General features: G+C 47.2%; 1 protein-coding gene across 1 annotated transcript in view; it reads left to right on the top strand.

Moving 5' to 3' along the window:
• The first annotated feature begins 1,059 nt into the window (after positions 1 to 1,059).
• The window catches only part of NIN (ninein), a 94,687-nt gene continuing 79,274 nt past the window's right edge, over positions 1,060 to 16,472 (top strand). Inside the window, exons 1-3 of the mRNA XM_080807323.1 lie at positions 1,060 to 1,207; positions 1,675 to 1,728; positions 10,095 to 10,298. Of these exons, the coding sequence (XP_080663449.1) occupies positions 10,116 to 10,298 (183 nt within the window). The 5' untranslated portion in view covers positions 1,060 to 1,207; positions 1,675 to 1,728; positions 10,095 to 10,115. The remainder of the gene's footprint in view (positions 1,208 to 1,674; positions 1,729 to 10,094; positions 10,299 to 16,472) is intronic.

The following is a 16,472-nucleotide window of genomic DNA, read 5'->3' as shown; positions in this document are numbered from 1 at the left end:
ATTCTCAATAAATGCTGGTTTCCTTCCCGTCTATTCCTTGTTCTTTCAGTAGCAAGGGCATATTCTCCAGTTTCTTGCAGAAATAACCAGACTCGTGGGTTATAAGAAATCAGGCGGCTCCTTCTTTAAGGCCAATGCATTTAACCCTGCCGTTCAAAGAGAGCAAAGTGGATGTCACCTGCGCACAGCTGCTGCCTGTAGGACTGGACTTGGGATCCTATTTGTATCCAGATCAGAAGTGTAGAGATTGGGGTGGGGGGAGTGAAAAAGGAGAGACTCTGGGGGAGCTGTGGAGTAGGGGTAGGAAGCGGTAATTACTGAACAACCGTTGGCTGGAGAACTACCAGTTCCAAGGATTTTTCGTCCGGTGTGGCTAGTGACCAAGGGTTGGATGTACCCGCGGAAGGCTAGATAGGAGGCGGGAGCCTCTGAAGACATGGTGGGCAGGTGCGGAGCCGTCTAGACCTGGTAGGGGGATCACCTTCTTTCCAGAGTTCAGTCAAGTCTAGAGCTCTTCTGTCTTCTGGAGCCCTCTTTCAAGGACGGCGGAAGAGCGCTCAAGGGCCAAGAAATCCAGGACCGCCCGGGGGCAAGAGAGGCACCTGAGTCCCTACGTTAAGGTCCCGCTGGCTGGAGGAGGAGGCCTTTCCTCCACACGGAGACGTGGCTGGCTGGGAGTCTCAGGGGCAGCCGAGTGTGAGCGGGCGGGTTTGGAAGGAGAGGCTAGAGGGCAGGGGGTTCGCGGGGCGGACGCGCCTCTTCCACCTGCACCCCGCGAACCCTGGCTTTTCCAAGTTCAAATCTCCAAAGCGACCGCCCAGCGTCACGCAGCAGCCAAGCCGGGACCGGGGCTGTGTTCCCGCGACCCGACCAGTCCCCGGAGCCGGGGCGCAGTCCGCGTCGAGGTGGGGGGTGAGGGGAAGGACCCCGCGGGGGCCGGGACACCGCTCGGCGCTCCTCCCGGGGCCGCCCCCATTGCCGCGGGCCGCGGAGGAGGAGCCGCGCCCGGCCCGGCGTCGCCCTGGCTCCTCCTCCCCGCGCGGGCCTGGCCCTTCCTCCCCGGCGTCCAAAGCTCCGGGTGGCCGCGGCCGAGCCGGGAGCCGAGCGCGCTGGGCGCGGCCGTCCCGCTGCCGCCGCCTCCGAGCCCCGAGTTCGCCCGCGGCCATGGTCCCCGCGGCGGCGCCGGGCGCTTGAGCCCCGGAACGCGGTAAGCGAGGAGCCCGCTCCCGGGGTCTCCGGCCTCGCGGCCTGGGGGTGCGCGGAGGCCTCGCGCCGCCCCCGCGCCGTCGGCAGGGCCCTGCGCGCCCAGGGCGGACCCCGCACCGGGACGGGCTGGGGCTTCCCCTTCGGGGCCCGGGCGGGAGCTGTCCCTGCGCGTGGGGCGCCCCCGGGGGACGAGGCGGGGAGGGGGCGGCTTCGCGGGCGGGAGGAGGGGCCGGTCCTGGAGGCGCGGGCTGCGCTGCCGGGGGGCGGGCCGGCGGGCGGGGAGGATGCGCGCCGCAGCCCCGGAGAGCCGCGCTTTTGTACGCGCTGGCTCCTTACATATGGAAATGACGCTCGCGCGGGTCCCCAGTCGCGTCCTTTTGAAGGACGCCCGCCCGGAACCTAGGCGCCGGCTGCGAAGTATTGTCCCGCTTCTTGAGCCCTAACAAAGCGTCCTCCTTCGCTTTGCAGAGCACTGGAGGCGGGCGGCCGGCGGTGCGGGCGCAACGGAGAGGCCGCCAGAAGGTAGGCGAGGACGGCGGGGGCCGAGGCGGCGTGCCGCCTGGTGACACAATGGGGGTATTTGAGGTTTCTGGGGGTGCAACGGGCAGGCAGGTCGGAGACGCATCGGCATCACAGGTTGCCCGGGGACTCGGGCGGCGCGCCCGCCCTCCGGCCGCACCTCCGCCTCCCCGCCCGGCAGCGCGGCTGGGTCTGGGCTGCTCGGCCGCCCCCGCGGTCCCGGCCAGCCGGCGGCGGCTGAAAGCCGCTTCTGTGTGTAGACCCGGGAGCGGACTTGACCCCGGGAGGGAGCAGAAAGGGTGGTGGTGCTGTTGCCTTGTGCCACCAAGGCAGCCTCGTGATGGAGCCGCGGAATAGAAACCTGTCTGGGGAAACCCGAGGTGATGAGCCTGGGCTGTCTGAGCAGCGGAGAGCTGTTTGGGGGCGCTTAAAGGGGGGCATCTCAGAAGGCGGGGGCGGGGGGAACGCATATAGCAAGGCTTTCCCAGTGCACTGAGCAAGAACTAAGGGGGAAAGGACCAAATGACACGCGGTTATTGCCTGAAAACCTTGATCGCCAGACCAGTGAATTTGAAGTGTGGCGTGTTGCGGGAGAAGCTTCCAGGATTCCCAGTGCTGGGCTTCTGCGACTACCACACCGGTCCCTGACAAAAGGACAAAGCTGATGGAAACACCTGACTGCAGAAGGCTCTTTCTGTGAAGTAAAGAGACAGAGAAAGAGGCGTTTTCCTAGTCCCAGCCCTGACAAACCGGGGTCAAGGCGCACAGAAAAGGGGGGGTGTAAAGATTGCTCTACACTGTGTCTTGTTTCGACAACTTAGCGATTATGAGAACCCGGGCCTTCTTTACTCAACAGGAGCAGCGGAATTCCTGAGGTGGACTTGCCATACAACTTAACTCTTAATTTATGGAATCAAATCAGATAGCCTAGTTGTCTTTTGTGACTGCCATAGTAGCTTTTTAGGATTAAAATCCTGGTAAAATCCATCCCGGCATATGGGCCGAGCTCCTGAGGCCATGGAGGATTTCCTCAGTGGGGCTCCCTTAAATAGGTTGACAGAAATTTATGTCTGCTTGTTTCCAGAGGCTTGCCATTCTACAAGGAAATATATTTTTCCTGTGTCAGCTTAATTTTGTCTTGAATCGTCTCTGGTGGCTAGCATATTAGTGGATGACCTGAAATATTGGCAGACAACTGGCTGGAGTTGAGGTTTGGTGGGGCCGGGGGGGGGGGGGGCGGGTTGTGAAGATTTCCAGACTGTGTGTAAAAGTAACATTACAGGCTGGCTGAAAAGCAGTTTGTTGTCTCTTCAGCTGTTGTCAGTGTTCTTAGGGGGGTGAAGTGAACTCCTGGGGAGTTCGTTTACAGATTTATTTTCACCTGTTCCCTGGTGATTCTGCAGGGGTAACCATTCTGAACTGCAGTAGAGATAAAGGGAAGGACTTATAGATGTTCCAAATGGGTTGGGCATCAATAAAGATATTGCCAAGGCAGGAGAAGGCTTTACAGGGGCAGTGGAAAGGAAGCCATCAGAGGCACAGTCTTCACATTAAAAAATGTCAAGGATCAGTCATTTTAATAGGCCATTGCTCAGAATGGCCTGGTTTCTTTCTTCGTCTTTTTTCACTTCAGATATGCGATGACCCTTAATATAAAAAGATGTTGACTGTCACAGAGTGGGAGAAGAGGGCCCCAGTGAATTCTGAACAGCCAACCTTAATTTAATGGGCAATATTCTTATCATAAGTCAAATGTTAAATTGTTTTAAATGTCACTGCAAATGACTTTCTAAACTAACATTTCACCAGTCTTGATGCTTCCATTTTGTGTTGATAATGAAAATACATTTTACCAGTCTCACGTTGATAAAGGGTTGGCAAGTTAGCTGGATTCAAGCAGTCTAAAGCCTTTTCAGGAGGTTTATTTTTATAGATGCCAATTCATCTGTAAGCCAATAAATTATGTGGTTTGAATTCTGGCTATTGAGCTTACATCTGTTGGGCAGGAACTTGTGGAGAAACCAAGGCTTGCAAAAAGATGTTTTTCTCTTATTTACAAATAAAATAGAATTTTAAAAAGATTATGGGAATATGCAAGTGAGCAACTTTTTTTTTTTTTAATTAGGACACTTCTTTGTTGCAATGTATATCAGCAGTTAATCATTTATTGAAGTTTTTGAATGGAACAGTTACAAAGTGTTTATGTCCTACCATTCACATAAAATACAAAGTTGAGAAAACATTGTTTATAGGTGGGAAAAGAGATTCTCTTCCCCACGGCGGGGAGGGGGGGCGGCGGGGGAGGGGTGGACGGACGACTGTGCCCCTAGCTGCAGGCATTCTGAATTAATTCCAGTAAATATGGCTCAAGAAGTGAAAGTTGTTATGAGCAGTCTCTTTTAAGAAAGTAACAAACATGGAGCTCTGTTTTCTGCTTCTATGTTTTTACTTAGTAGCTGATTACAGGTTATTGACTCTACAATGTGCTAGGCTAATGATTTTTTTTTTCCTCCAGCTACCCTGAGTTAACTACTTGATTGGTAATCCACCTCACTGTTAGGTTTAACAAAAGCTTGGGTTTGGCACATGGTTCAGGGTAGTCACATACTAAAACTTTTTTTTAACTCTTTAGAATAAATGCTAGGAGAACGTCCTTGGTTAAATTCAGTTTAGTAGTGTAGTTAACCAAGGTGGTTATTGTCTTTCAAATATATGTAATGTCATTTTTGATTCTGTGCAGTGGCATTTAAACTTTTGTATCTTTATCCCGTGACTTTATTCCTGGTGATACTCAGGTGCCTGTGGTATCCAGCTAGGAATGAGGTACTGTCTGAGCTGAGAGGAGGCTACCTGACAGGTGTCGTTGTGATGAGCAGCCGTGGTTTCTGGCAGAAATATCCTATATAGATATGTAAATAGAGAGTCGCTTTTTCTATTAAACTTTTGCTCAACTTGAATTTATTCTTGTCACTATTTCGTTTTATACTGAAATGAATCCAAATGTTAAGAATGGAAATCTTTGCAACTAGAGTGGTTGCAAAAAAAAAAAAAAAAGAGAGAGAGAGAGAGAGAAGAAAAAGAAACATTTTAATTTGATCATTGACATTATGAGGCTCGGACTTGCCAAATGGTGAAAGCTAATGGCGTGAATGAAAAGTGTTCCCAGAGCAGGGTTTGTCCACGTTGACCGCTTTAGTTATAAAGTAACTAAATTAGTCACTTGGTGGTCACTGCCTGGTCTGTGGATCCCCAGTAGCTATGTCTGAACACAAACCTAAAAGCATCTATTGTGATACCCAAGGAAAGTGGCTGAGCCAAGAGGGGCATCCAGACATTCCACTTAGCTGTTCAGCTGCTGGACCATCTGGAGGGAAATAAAAGGCCTGGGCTAGGGGCTCTGGCATTGTGCTCATTTATTATTTGGTTTTCCCTTGCCAGACTTTGTCCCTTTTTCACTCCCTCTGGCCCAGAACAGACGTCCCCTTTGGCTGGGGTGCCATTCTTATAAGCTCCTTTCTGTACCCTGCATGCCGGAAAGTTCAGAAGTTCGCGTAGCCACTTCATAGTGGCCTTATGTTGGGGACTTCATTATTCCAGCGGCTCCTCACCTGTGTCTTTCCCAGTCCCAGGTGGTGCTGATTTCATCAGCCGGGGTTGCTGAGGGGCACACAGTAGCACAGACTGTGATGGACATCCCCGTCCGGGTCTACGCATTTTGGCAGCCTTGTTTTGAGTTATTTGGAAGGAAAACGCTCCAAATAGTTCTCATTATGGGTGCTTATTGGGTGGTAAATGTTTTGATAAATGGCTCTGTGCATCTGCCTCTTATTTAACCGTCCCTAGTTAGAACTCCCAAATACTGCCCACACTGGCCCTTCTATTCCAGAGGAACTGTGAAGGCTTCTGTCAGTGTGATGGGGAAGGTAGCAGGTGAAGAGAGGCCCCGGCTTTGCCGGGGTGGGGGCGGGGGGTGCTTTATAAAACTGGAATTTTTCTTTGTGATTTGAAGGAGGGTTTGTCACTCAAAACCCATCTCTGAGGAAGATTTCTGTCGCTGGTGGGTGTCCATTAGGCTTTAACTCTGGAAAGCACCGATGGCACAGATTAGACATACTTGAATATTTTGAGGGAGTAATTTAACAATGATCAATTTCTCGACCAGGCCCGCTGTTGGAAAATACAGGGCTCTTCTGATCATTTTTATTTAAAAAAAAAAAATGTGTTTCGTCCTTGCCCTAAATTCCAAAGCTGCTTTGGAAAAAAAGAGTGCTTATTCCATATATCTCTAGTGCCTTATAGGCTCTAATTATTCAATAAACGGATTAGAGTGGTAGGCAGGGAGAATCCCAACCCTTCCCCCCACTCCGATTGGGAGGAGTTTGTGGCCATCAGGTTTCCTGGCGGTTTCTGGTACTCAGTAGTCTAGCTGATTAACACATGAAGGTGGAGATAAGGGATTTGTCTTGATGTCATTTCAGTGGTCCCGTTCCTGTGTTCTGTGTGCACGCATCGCCCTGAGAGAGGGTCTGATTTAGAGTCAGACCAGAATTCAGATCTCAGTTCTACCCCTGTATTAGCACTCTCTCCTTAGACAAGTTGCTTAATTTCACCAAGCCCCAATATCTACATCTTAAATGGGAATGTGAGGTCTACTTTAAAGAATTAGAAGGATTAAATGAGCTCATTTATGTAAAGTACTCAGCATAGGCCAGACTTCTAGTAGATACCCAGAAGTTTAAAAAAAAAAAAAAGTTTCATCTTAAGTCCCAACTGTCTTTCAGCCTTTCTGCTTTTGTTTGATGTTAAATTTATCAGTAATCTGCCTTTAAAGATGGAGGTAGCGCTGAGCCTTACCCATTGCCATTGACCCGTTAGTAGTATGATATTGTTTATAGTTCTGCTCCCTGCCCTGTGCATTCTCGCTGTCTGTAAGGCATTCTGCAGCTCCTGCTCTGCTTCCTCGAAGGCAGATCCATAGTTGGTTGACTTGTAAGTTACCTTTCTTCAGCTTATTCTTCCTTGGTCAGTTGTTTCTATTTTCACGGTTGTTTTCTCAATTCCCCTCTTGTATCAACTTTCTCTGGGATTATCCTGTCACTCGCTTGCCATCTTTAACCCCCAGGACAGCCCTTCTAGATGGGTATTATTATTCCCATTTTATAAACAAGGGGACTTGGAAAAGTGTTTTATTACAGACTCTCTTCCAAAGTCACATCCTATAACCGCCCCCCTCCAAAACAACAACAACAACAACAAAACCCCAAAACAACAACAAAAACCCCAAATGCAGCTGAAGTTTATGACTCCCTTGGCTTAATCACTAACTCCTTAATCCAACTCCAGACGGTTCTGGATGCTATAGTTTGGGAGTGGGTCCTGGCTTCTACTTCTGCTTAGGTACATCTAAAACTGAAAATGCCTTTGAAGAAAGGGTTGGATGGGGGAAGGAGAGGTGTGCTTGTGGAAGAAATAGGCATTTCAAAGTCTTCCTGTGCCCATTATGTCACTCTCATCCAGGGGAAGTTTCCGCTCAAGGGATCTCCCTACACTAAGTCAGTCCTTGGTGTTTACTGAGTCCCTGGTGTGAGGACCAGACTGTACTATGTATTTGGGGGAGGATATAAAAGAAATGAGTTGTGGACCTTGTCCTGAAAGAAATTTCTGCCAAGCAGGGGGAAAAAATTCTTGCACATGAAATTACTCATGAACATTTGGGGGATAATATCATCCAGTAAAAAGGCATTCTGTGCCAAACGAGATCTGACAACTTGTCACCATATGCAACATCGTTTGGATGTTTCCGTATGCTCATTTGTTCCTCAGAGTTGGGACCGTTTTCCCCCTTCAGTCAAAAGAATGTTTTCCAAATCACTGTGTCTTGGGAAGAAGGAAGATGAAATAAAGAGATTAAAAAAAAAAAAAGTGAAAGAGATTTGCTTTAGCTAAAGTCCTATGACCTCCTGAAGACAGGGCATGATAGCTTACCAGATTCACAGCTGTGGATAAGATAGGACCTCTCAGTGTGTTATGAGTTTTATGCCCCTTTCATTGGTCTAAATGAACCAATCCCCATGCCTTAAAAATATTTTAAAAAAGAGGAAATGTTAGAATTCTTTCGCTTTTGAGGTTTTGTTTTTTTTTTTAAAATATGCAAAATCAAGTGAAAGCAGAATAGACTGCCTTTTGTGACATTAGTCAGATTGTAGCCCGGGTAGGGATGCTGAAGAGGTATGGAAGCCCCGAAAACCCCAGAGTACCCAGGGGTGGGGGTGGGGGGTTTGTTCTCAGCTCTCAGCCGACAGCAAACTGGCTGACTTGTAAGTGAATCTCACGAGCCAGGCATTGGCCTTGTCTAAATCCCTAACTTTGGTGGCTTTGCATTAACACCTTGGTGTTTCTTTTCTGGTGCTCTCATGTTTATATAGCACTCTCAACTTAATTGTGAAAACATTTGCATGGTGATTAGTTAACCCAACAGACCAACTCTGGGAAGGCAGCCAGAGCCAGCAGTACCTTAGTAATAGAAAAGCTGATAATTAGAAGAACCCCCATCCCACCTCCTCACCCCCAACACACACACCCAGACCAGCAGCCTGGACGTAAGTTGTGCTCCTTTGCTTTAAGGAGTGACCTTAGTGAAAACCGAGGAATGGTTGAGCCATTTGAATCCACCTTGAGTCCATCCAGTTCTGCTGAAACTCCTGGGATGGTCATGGCTCTGTGTGAGCTCATGATGTTCTGGACAGCTGTCTGTGGGGGAGAGAGAGCAACACTGATGGGTCTTGGGAGCCTCTCTCATTTTCAGTTCTGGCCACATTCCACACCTGAACTTGCACATTGCCCGTGTTTCCCATCTGTTCTATGAACAAACATCACCTCTAAGTTAGAGAGTTCTCTTACTCAGGGCTTTTATTAGTTAAAGGTGCTGCTTTTAAAACTAGAGTGAGGATTGCCAGGGGCTGGGGAAGGGGGTGGTGGGATGTGGCTCTGCAGAGGGTATAGTTTCCACTGTGCAAGACGAAACCATGCCAGAGATCTGCTGTACAGCGGTGCACATATAGTGAAGAAGGCTGTCCTGCACACGTAAAATTTTAAATAAATTTAAATTAAATAAATTTAAATAAATAGATGTCCTGTTATGTCTTTTTTAGCATAGTAAAAAAACATAGTGGCAAGATAAGAATATTTTTGCAAGTGCTGCTTTTTATAGTCCGGGGGCTGGTTCCGAGAGCCTGGTTTCAGATGGCTGAGGTCACCGTCTCGAGGGCGATGTCGTGTTTGGCTTCCATTGCATCAGGGTGAAGGTAGCTTCCGATGGGCTCATTTCAGGCTTTCGTCGGAAGCCCCACCACATTAAAAATGAATTACTGTGCCAGCAACCCCACCCCCAAAGATTTGACTGTTAATATATGAGGGACTCAGAATTTAATGATGTATATTTTTAGCAGAAGTGATTCTGCATTAATCCTGAGTCCACATTTCCACTGATCCCACGGAAGGTGGAGAAATGGAAGACTGGGGTTGGAAGGATGGAAGACAGATGAACCAGGTGTGCAGATAGGAGGTGGTCTGGATAAGGGAGGCTCCCTGACACTGTAGGATTATTGTGGCCTGCGGCTCCTCTGAACCTCCCCATCTGAAAGCTGGGAGTAGTGTTTTCCCCTTTCTCTAGGCAACTAGGCATTACCTAAAACTCCCGGGGGGCTAAAGTGAGCTTCAGGGAATACTCTTCCCGTCACACTTCATGTAATTGCTCCAAGGAAGTTAATTGCGCTGCTTTTTGAGGAACTTGTGTAAAAGGCATTGTGTCTTCTGTAAACAGGGAGGTGGTTTGCCCGGTGCCTCTCTGTGGCTGCTTGCCTGCAGGCTGACCGCGATGGGGGGCATCTAGGCTGCACGAAGGGGAACTAGATAGCCCCACCACGGAAGTGGGGTGCTACATCTGGGCAGGTGGTCCACAGCTCGCCGACTTACGTGGAAGCCTGTGGGTACTACCGGTTAGTTGGAAAGGACTGAGTATCCGAGGTGGCCTTTCACTGTTAAGTCCAGGGCCAGACGAGCTGATAGAGAACTGCTTTCGGTCTTGAGTTTGGGACTGGCCGCTCGCCCAAGGACCAGGCAGGAGAGGAGACTCCCTCATTCTGGTAACGCTACCCTGCATGACCAAACCTGTGGCTGGGGCCCTGGCGGCAGTGGCTTTGAAAGCTCAACTGGCCAGGGCTGGCTCCCGGAGAGCCCTGCAATCTCGCTGGGGGGAGGCGGGGAGAGGCGGCGGGGTGCAGCATTGTCTCTCCTGCCGGCCTCCACCGAGGTCCCAGTCGGCCAGCCCCAGGGGCTGCCATGACCCCGCTTGTCTCTGTCCCACACAGGTGAGCGCCGTGGGCTATGGGATGGATGAGGTGGAACAGGACCAGCATGAGGCCCGACTCAAGGAGCTGTTCGACAGTTTTGACACCACGGGCACCGGGTCCCTGGGGCAGGAAGAACTCACCGACCTTTGCCACATGTTGAGCTTGGAGGAGGTGGCCCCTGTGCTCCAGGAGACGCTGCTTCAGGACAACCTCTTGGGCAGGGTAAGGTCTGGGGAAGAAGGCAGGTGAATGGAAGTGGGTGCGGCTTCTGTGGGGAGGGGGCCTGGGTCGGGGGAGAGTGCGTGTGGCGACCTGCCTCTCACATCCTGGCTGTGTGTGCCCGGAGCTGTTAACCTGATAAACAGAAAGAGAAAATGTAATGGGCGGGACCAGCAGTGTGGTTTGCTCCGGATATGGAGGGCCTGCTTGAATTTGTGCTCTGGAGTGTACGTGTGCCCAGAGCATCTTAAATGAAGGGAGGAAAAGAGGCAATAGAAGCACGTTTTCCAACTCTTGTTCATGGTGGATCATTCTATGGACTTTGCATTCATCACTGGGGCAGAGGGAGGGGACCGAGGTTTCCCTTGAAGAGCAGGAAAACAGAGTAAGAAAATTGCTACTCACAGGACGAACAGTTTGCTGCTCTGACTTTTACTCCCAATAAAGCTATTTCTTGTGCAGATTGCTTCTAGGGTGAGGGATTAATTAAACCTTTCACCTAGGAAATATGACAGGAGGGTAAGTAAATACAGGGCAGGTTCATTTAAAACCCAGCACGACTTCAGCAAGGATATGCAAGTGTGTGCTGGTGGTAACTTCTGCATTTGACAAAAATAGTCCTGTTGTCCCCACAAACCAAGTCCCAGGAATGAGTACAGGGTGAGAAGGGGCCTTTTAAACTCCTGCTGTTAGTGGGAAGGGTGCTCCACCTATCTTGACCTCCCACTGCCTTCGGTTCTCGTAATTCTAATTAAGAGCATCATTTGTACGGCTTTGAGTTGAGTCTTGCTGTTGGTTGTTAGAATGGATGAGAGGGGAAAAATGGGCAACGCTTTCTGAGCTCTGTTGTTGTCATCGAAGACACTTCGTAGACAATGGTTTTTATCACGTGGCGCAAACTGAGGAAGGAGTTGTGAAATTCAACTTTATTCCGGTGACTGAATTTCCTTTTCTTCATTTCATTTTCACTGACTTTGAGTTGACAATTTGGGTAAGTGACCTCAGAGACAGTATGATGTATTGGCTCTCTGCGACAGGAGACAGGAGTAGCGATTATCCTGAAATTAATGTACAAAGGATGCTGTTCTCAGGGGCTTGGCACTATGAATGTCGTGGCTAACAGGGCTCCCTCTTAAAGAAAAACAAATGTGAGGTGTTTTACAAAACTGGAACCATTCTTGGTCACTCTGGGAGTGGGGACTAGCTGCTTGTGGACTCTAAAAAGTGCTGAAAACCTTGTTTCGGAAGCCTTAGCAATGGGAGGTTTGAGGATGAAGTCATCCCCCCACCCCCCCACCCCCCGCCCCGTAATGCTTTCAGATGTGTTTTTGTTCCGTCTCAATCCCGGACACCTTGGGGAGCCAGGAGAGCCAGGGGAGCCAAGTTTCCCACTGTGCTCCTGGGGGAGAAGGCGGAGTACCAAGAGTGGATATGTGTCAGGGCTGATGAAAGCCTGGAAGAGCTGGTACAACCTGAGACTTCCTTGGGAGGTTGTCTCCAAGTCAGCGTAAATGCACAGCCCTCTGCTAACAGACCGAGACTTGGCAGCACGTTCAGGGTTTCCCTCTCCAGATGTTGCCCCCCCCCCCCAAACCATTCGGCAAACTAAAGCAGGGGAACAGTTATCGATTGATTTGTTAACGACTTGACACTATCAGCCTGCTTTTTCCGTTTGCTATTTGCCTATGAATAATGAATACCTAAGTGGTCTAGAGCCTGATATTTACTTAGTGAGCCAGTGATAAAAGTTAAATAGATAGATGCATGTTGATTTCATGTAGGAGGTCCCTGGGGACTGTCTGGAGAGCAGGGTTGGCATGAATTAATGCACTCCTGTTCGATTTGCATTTTTTATGAAACTGAAATTATTCTCCTCAGATGATCACATAAACTTGGCCATATGTTGGTAAGATACTCTATATGGTCTATGATTTTAAATTATAAGGGAAAAGATTCCTTAGAATTTACTGAAGAATTCTAAGCGGTAACACGTTCTTGATCTATTGAGTATGGAGCTTAAGTTGTAAAATTATATGTTGTTTCCAATGCCAGTCATCTTTCTTCTCTTTAGATGGTATTTATAGAAAAACTTGTAAGGGTTTGCAGTTTGGTTTCATAAATAAGGAGAAGGAAATAGTAGCATGACAAATCTCAATATATTCAACTATTCAGTAATTCAACAAATACGTATTGAAGGGTCCCGCATGTTAGGCTTTCTGCTACTCTGTGGGGGTGCAACTTACTTATGTTTGTCATAGACTAAGGTTTTCCACTAAATTGGCTTTTGGGTACAGTAGTATCCAACAGCTTCCTGGAGGCTTAGGGTTTAATTGTATCTTTAAATATTAATGAGTATAATTTCTAAATGAAACAAAACTTCCAAGTTTACCTTTGTTGGAATCAGGCTGAATTAATCATTTTTTTTCTTGAAAAAGAAATAAAATAAAAGGCATTGCCCTCCTCATTAAGATATGAATATTTTCTGTTTTTTAATTTCCAAATCCATCTGTAAAACTTCCTGGGTTTTTTGGTTTTTTTTTTAAGGCCTAATGTTTCTTTGGACAGTTGTTGAGGAAGGTAACTGAAATTGACTCATTGACCTGCCATTTTCATGCATTTTACTCCTAGGCCATTTACCCCCAAATCAGGTTTCTTTCTTTCTTTCTTTTTTTTTTTTTTAACTCAAAAAAAAATAAATAAATAAATTTATAAATAATAAATTTATAAATAATAAATAAATAATAAATAAAAATAAATAAATAAATAAATCTTTTTTTTTAACTCAAAAAAAAAAAAAGGATTATTTATTTATTTATTTATTTGACAGATGGAGATCACAAGTAGGCAGAGAGGCAGGCAGAGAGAGGAGGAAGCAGGCTCCCTGCTGAGCAGGAGCCCATGTGGGGCTCCGTCCCAGAACCCTGGGATCATGACCTGAGGTGAAGGCAGAGGCTTTAACCCATTGAGCCACCTAGGCACCCCCCACCCCCCCTGCTCCAAATTGGTTTCAATTCATCTCTCTGATCTCGCTTTATAACTTGAAGTCATATTCCCCGGAGTATGGTGCTCACTAGATAAGGATTTGAAATGCCTGACAATTGTGGATCACTGATTTGAAAGAAGCAGGACAACAGTGGGTGTTTCCTGCTAGTTATCAAAAGAGCTCTATCCATATCTTTGTCCTCAGTTAAGTACCTGTCCGGTGGGTGGGAGTCCAAGATCCAGGGACTCCTGAAGACACTGAAGAACTTTTAGTCTGGTCAGCTAATGTTTGCCCGGCAGCTGAATAGTCCCTTTGTTTGTTTGTTTGTTTTAAAGGTTTTTTGTATTTGAGAGAGAGGGCTTGAGTGGGAGAGCCAAGGCCAGGGAGGGGAGGAGCAGAGGGAAAGGGAGAAGCAGATTCCCTGCTGTGAGCAGGGAGCCCAGCCTGGGGCATGAGATCACGACCCCAGCTGAAGGCACATGCCCAACTGTCTGAGTACCCAGGCATCCCCAGCTGAACAGCCCTGAGAGCAGATACTACAAACATATAAGAAAACATAACAGCATTAGCTCTTTTATGGAACCAAGTTTTCATCTGAGCAACTGATATTGGTCCTAGTGCTTCCTCTTTTTTGTCTTTTATTTTTATTATTTTTTTAAAAATTCAAATTAGTTAATATATAATGTGTATTATTAGCTTCAGGGTAGAGTTTAGGCTGCATCAGTTGCATGTAACACCCAGGGCTTATCATATCACGTGCCCTTCTTAATGCCCATCCCCCAGTTACCCCATAAACCACCCACTTCCCCTCCCGCGGCCCTCAGTTTGTTCCCTATAGTCAAGAGTCTCTTATGGTTTGCCTCTCTCTCTGCTTTTATGTTATTTTATTTTTCCTTCCCTTCCCCTCTGTTCATCTGCTTTGTCTCTTAAATGTATCTTTTAAATTAAATGTCATGTGCCTCTCTCTTTTATTAGAAATTAGGACATAACTATGATAGTCTACCTTGGTTTTTATTGAAGCTGTCGTATCAGTTTTAAAAATGCATTTTCCTTTACTTGAGGAATATAGCAACTTTGAGACATAACAGCTCCCTGAGATTCTAAGGAGTTTCCTTGCTGTGCTCTTTGATGGGAATCTGGACACTGAGGTGCCCCACGCCCTTGGCACGCTTTAGAATCTGAACAAGCCACCTGGTAGCAGAACCCACAGCTAACTTCCAAAGAGTCCCATAGGTGTGTGGACTTTGGTCATCAAAGGCACTTTGGAATTTTTAGTGTTAAAATCTTATAGCTTTACAAATATATGATTTAGCTCACTTTTCCTACCTTTCATTTTAAAGTGCTTGGGGGTTCTTTTATGAATATCGTGATTAATTTCATATGGTGGATTTGCTTATTTGTTTCCAGTTCCCTAAAAGCTTTTTAAGATTTCTTTCTCTTATACATATTTTAACCATTTGAAAAGCAAATCAGAATTACAGAAGTACTTTGTGGTTGTGATTATCTGGGCTTGTTCTCCGTGTGCAAAATTGTGCTTGATCATCAAATAGTGTCTATTTGCAACTACCCCACGTTCACGCTTCTGTTTCGTAGTATTGATCTGAGGCTTTTTAAATGCATTGGAGGAAATGGTGGCAAGCATTTCTCATTGCATCTCTTATTAAATGTCTGAAAGTTGCTGTATCTTATTGTTTAACCACCATAGTTTAACCTGAAATGGGGAAGGGAGTATTATCTCGTTCCCATTTGGTCTTGTGACTTTGTAAGCCATCACTCCCTTCCTTTACAACAGTCTCCACTGGGGTTGACTTGAACTCCCAAGGGCCAGTGGTTCTCAGTTATAGACAAGAAGACATTCTTTAAAAAAAAAAAAAAAAAGACATTTTGACTACGAGGCTGCGAGACTTGCTTCTACTCTCTATTAATACTTTGTTGTCAAACTTATTGCAAAGTTAACTTCGATTTTGTATGCTGCAAACCTCGAGCCTCTTAGAGCTATTGAGTCTAATGGGAAGCCAGAGCAAGGGGAGGGCTGGAGATGGGAACAAGTGCAGAAAGGCTCTTCTCTCCTACCTGCTTGATTTCAGTGATGACTGCCTCTTTCTCTGGAGAAAGTATGGTCCAGACTGCCAGTTTGATTTCTGCAGTATCCCACTGATACTCTTATGAGGAGCTTCTTGTTTGGACAGAGGGGACTTACAGTTCTTTAGTGTCCATCACGGAGTTTAGACTTCAGTGTTCTTCTGTATGACAGAGAAACCTTGGAACCCAGAACTTGGAAGAAAAGTACATTGGCCTGTCCAACTCATTTCAAGCAACAGCAGGATAGGAACCCAAATTCTCCATCCTTGAATTTGAATGCATGTCTTCACAGCCTCCTCAGACTCCAGATATGGGAAAGAAAGAATCTCATTCTCCACACCCCACCCCCACCCCCATCACCGCTAGCACCACATCAAGACAGTATAGGATTAGAGCACAGTCTTTGAAGTCAGCCCCAGATTCAGGTACTGATTCTTGCCGTTTATAGCACTATGGGCATGTTATCTTAAATAGTCTGAGCCTCAATTTCCTCATCTGTATAATGGGAAAAATAATACTCTCATTACAAAATTGTTTTTTGTTTTTTTTTAAGATTTTATTTATTTATTCGTCAGAGAGACAGCGAGAGAGAGAACACAAGCAGGGGGAGTGGGAGAGGGAGAAGCAGACTTCCCACTGAGCAGGGAGCCCAATGCAGGGCTGACCCCAGGACCCTGGGATCATGACCTAGGCTGAAGGCAGAGGCTTAACGACTAAGCCACCCAGGCGCCCCTCTTTACGAGATTGTCATGAGGGTTGAATTGGATTGTGTGTGTCAAAGACTTATCCTAGAGCTGGGCACACAGTTCACTACCATGTTCTAGGTCGGCCTGTATGCTTCTCTCCTCCCTCCTTCCCTTACATACCCAGAATGGGTCTTTGATAAATAGTGGCTTCCCAGTAATGATTTCCTGAGAAAGCTCCTAGGCGTGGAGAATGGATTTGCTAGAAATTCTCTTGTGTGGCCGCGGTTTGCATCTGTTTCCATCTGTAGGCAGGGCCCCTTGGCTCACTCTTGGAGTACGACCTCAAACGTTTGCTCTGGGTTTGGACTCGCCTTTGCCTCTCTTCACATTGTCTGCAGTAAACGACTACAATAACCTGAGTGCATT

The sequence above is a fragment of the Martes martes genome, assembly GCF_963455335.1.
Source record: "Martes martes genome assembly, chromosome: 7".
Classification (NCBI taxonomy): Eukaryota; Metazoa; Chordata; class Mammalia; order Carnivora; family Mustelidae; genus Martes; species Martes martes.
The sequence above is the reverse complement of the archived record's forward strand: the minus strand, read 5'-3'. Positions and strand labels throughout refer to the sequence as shown.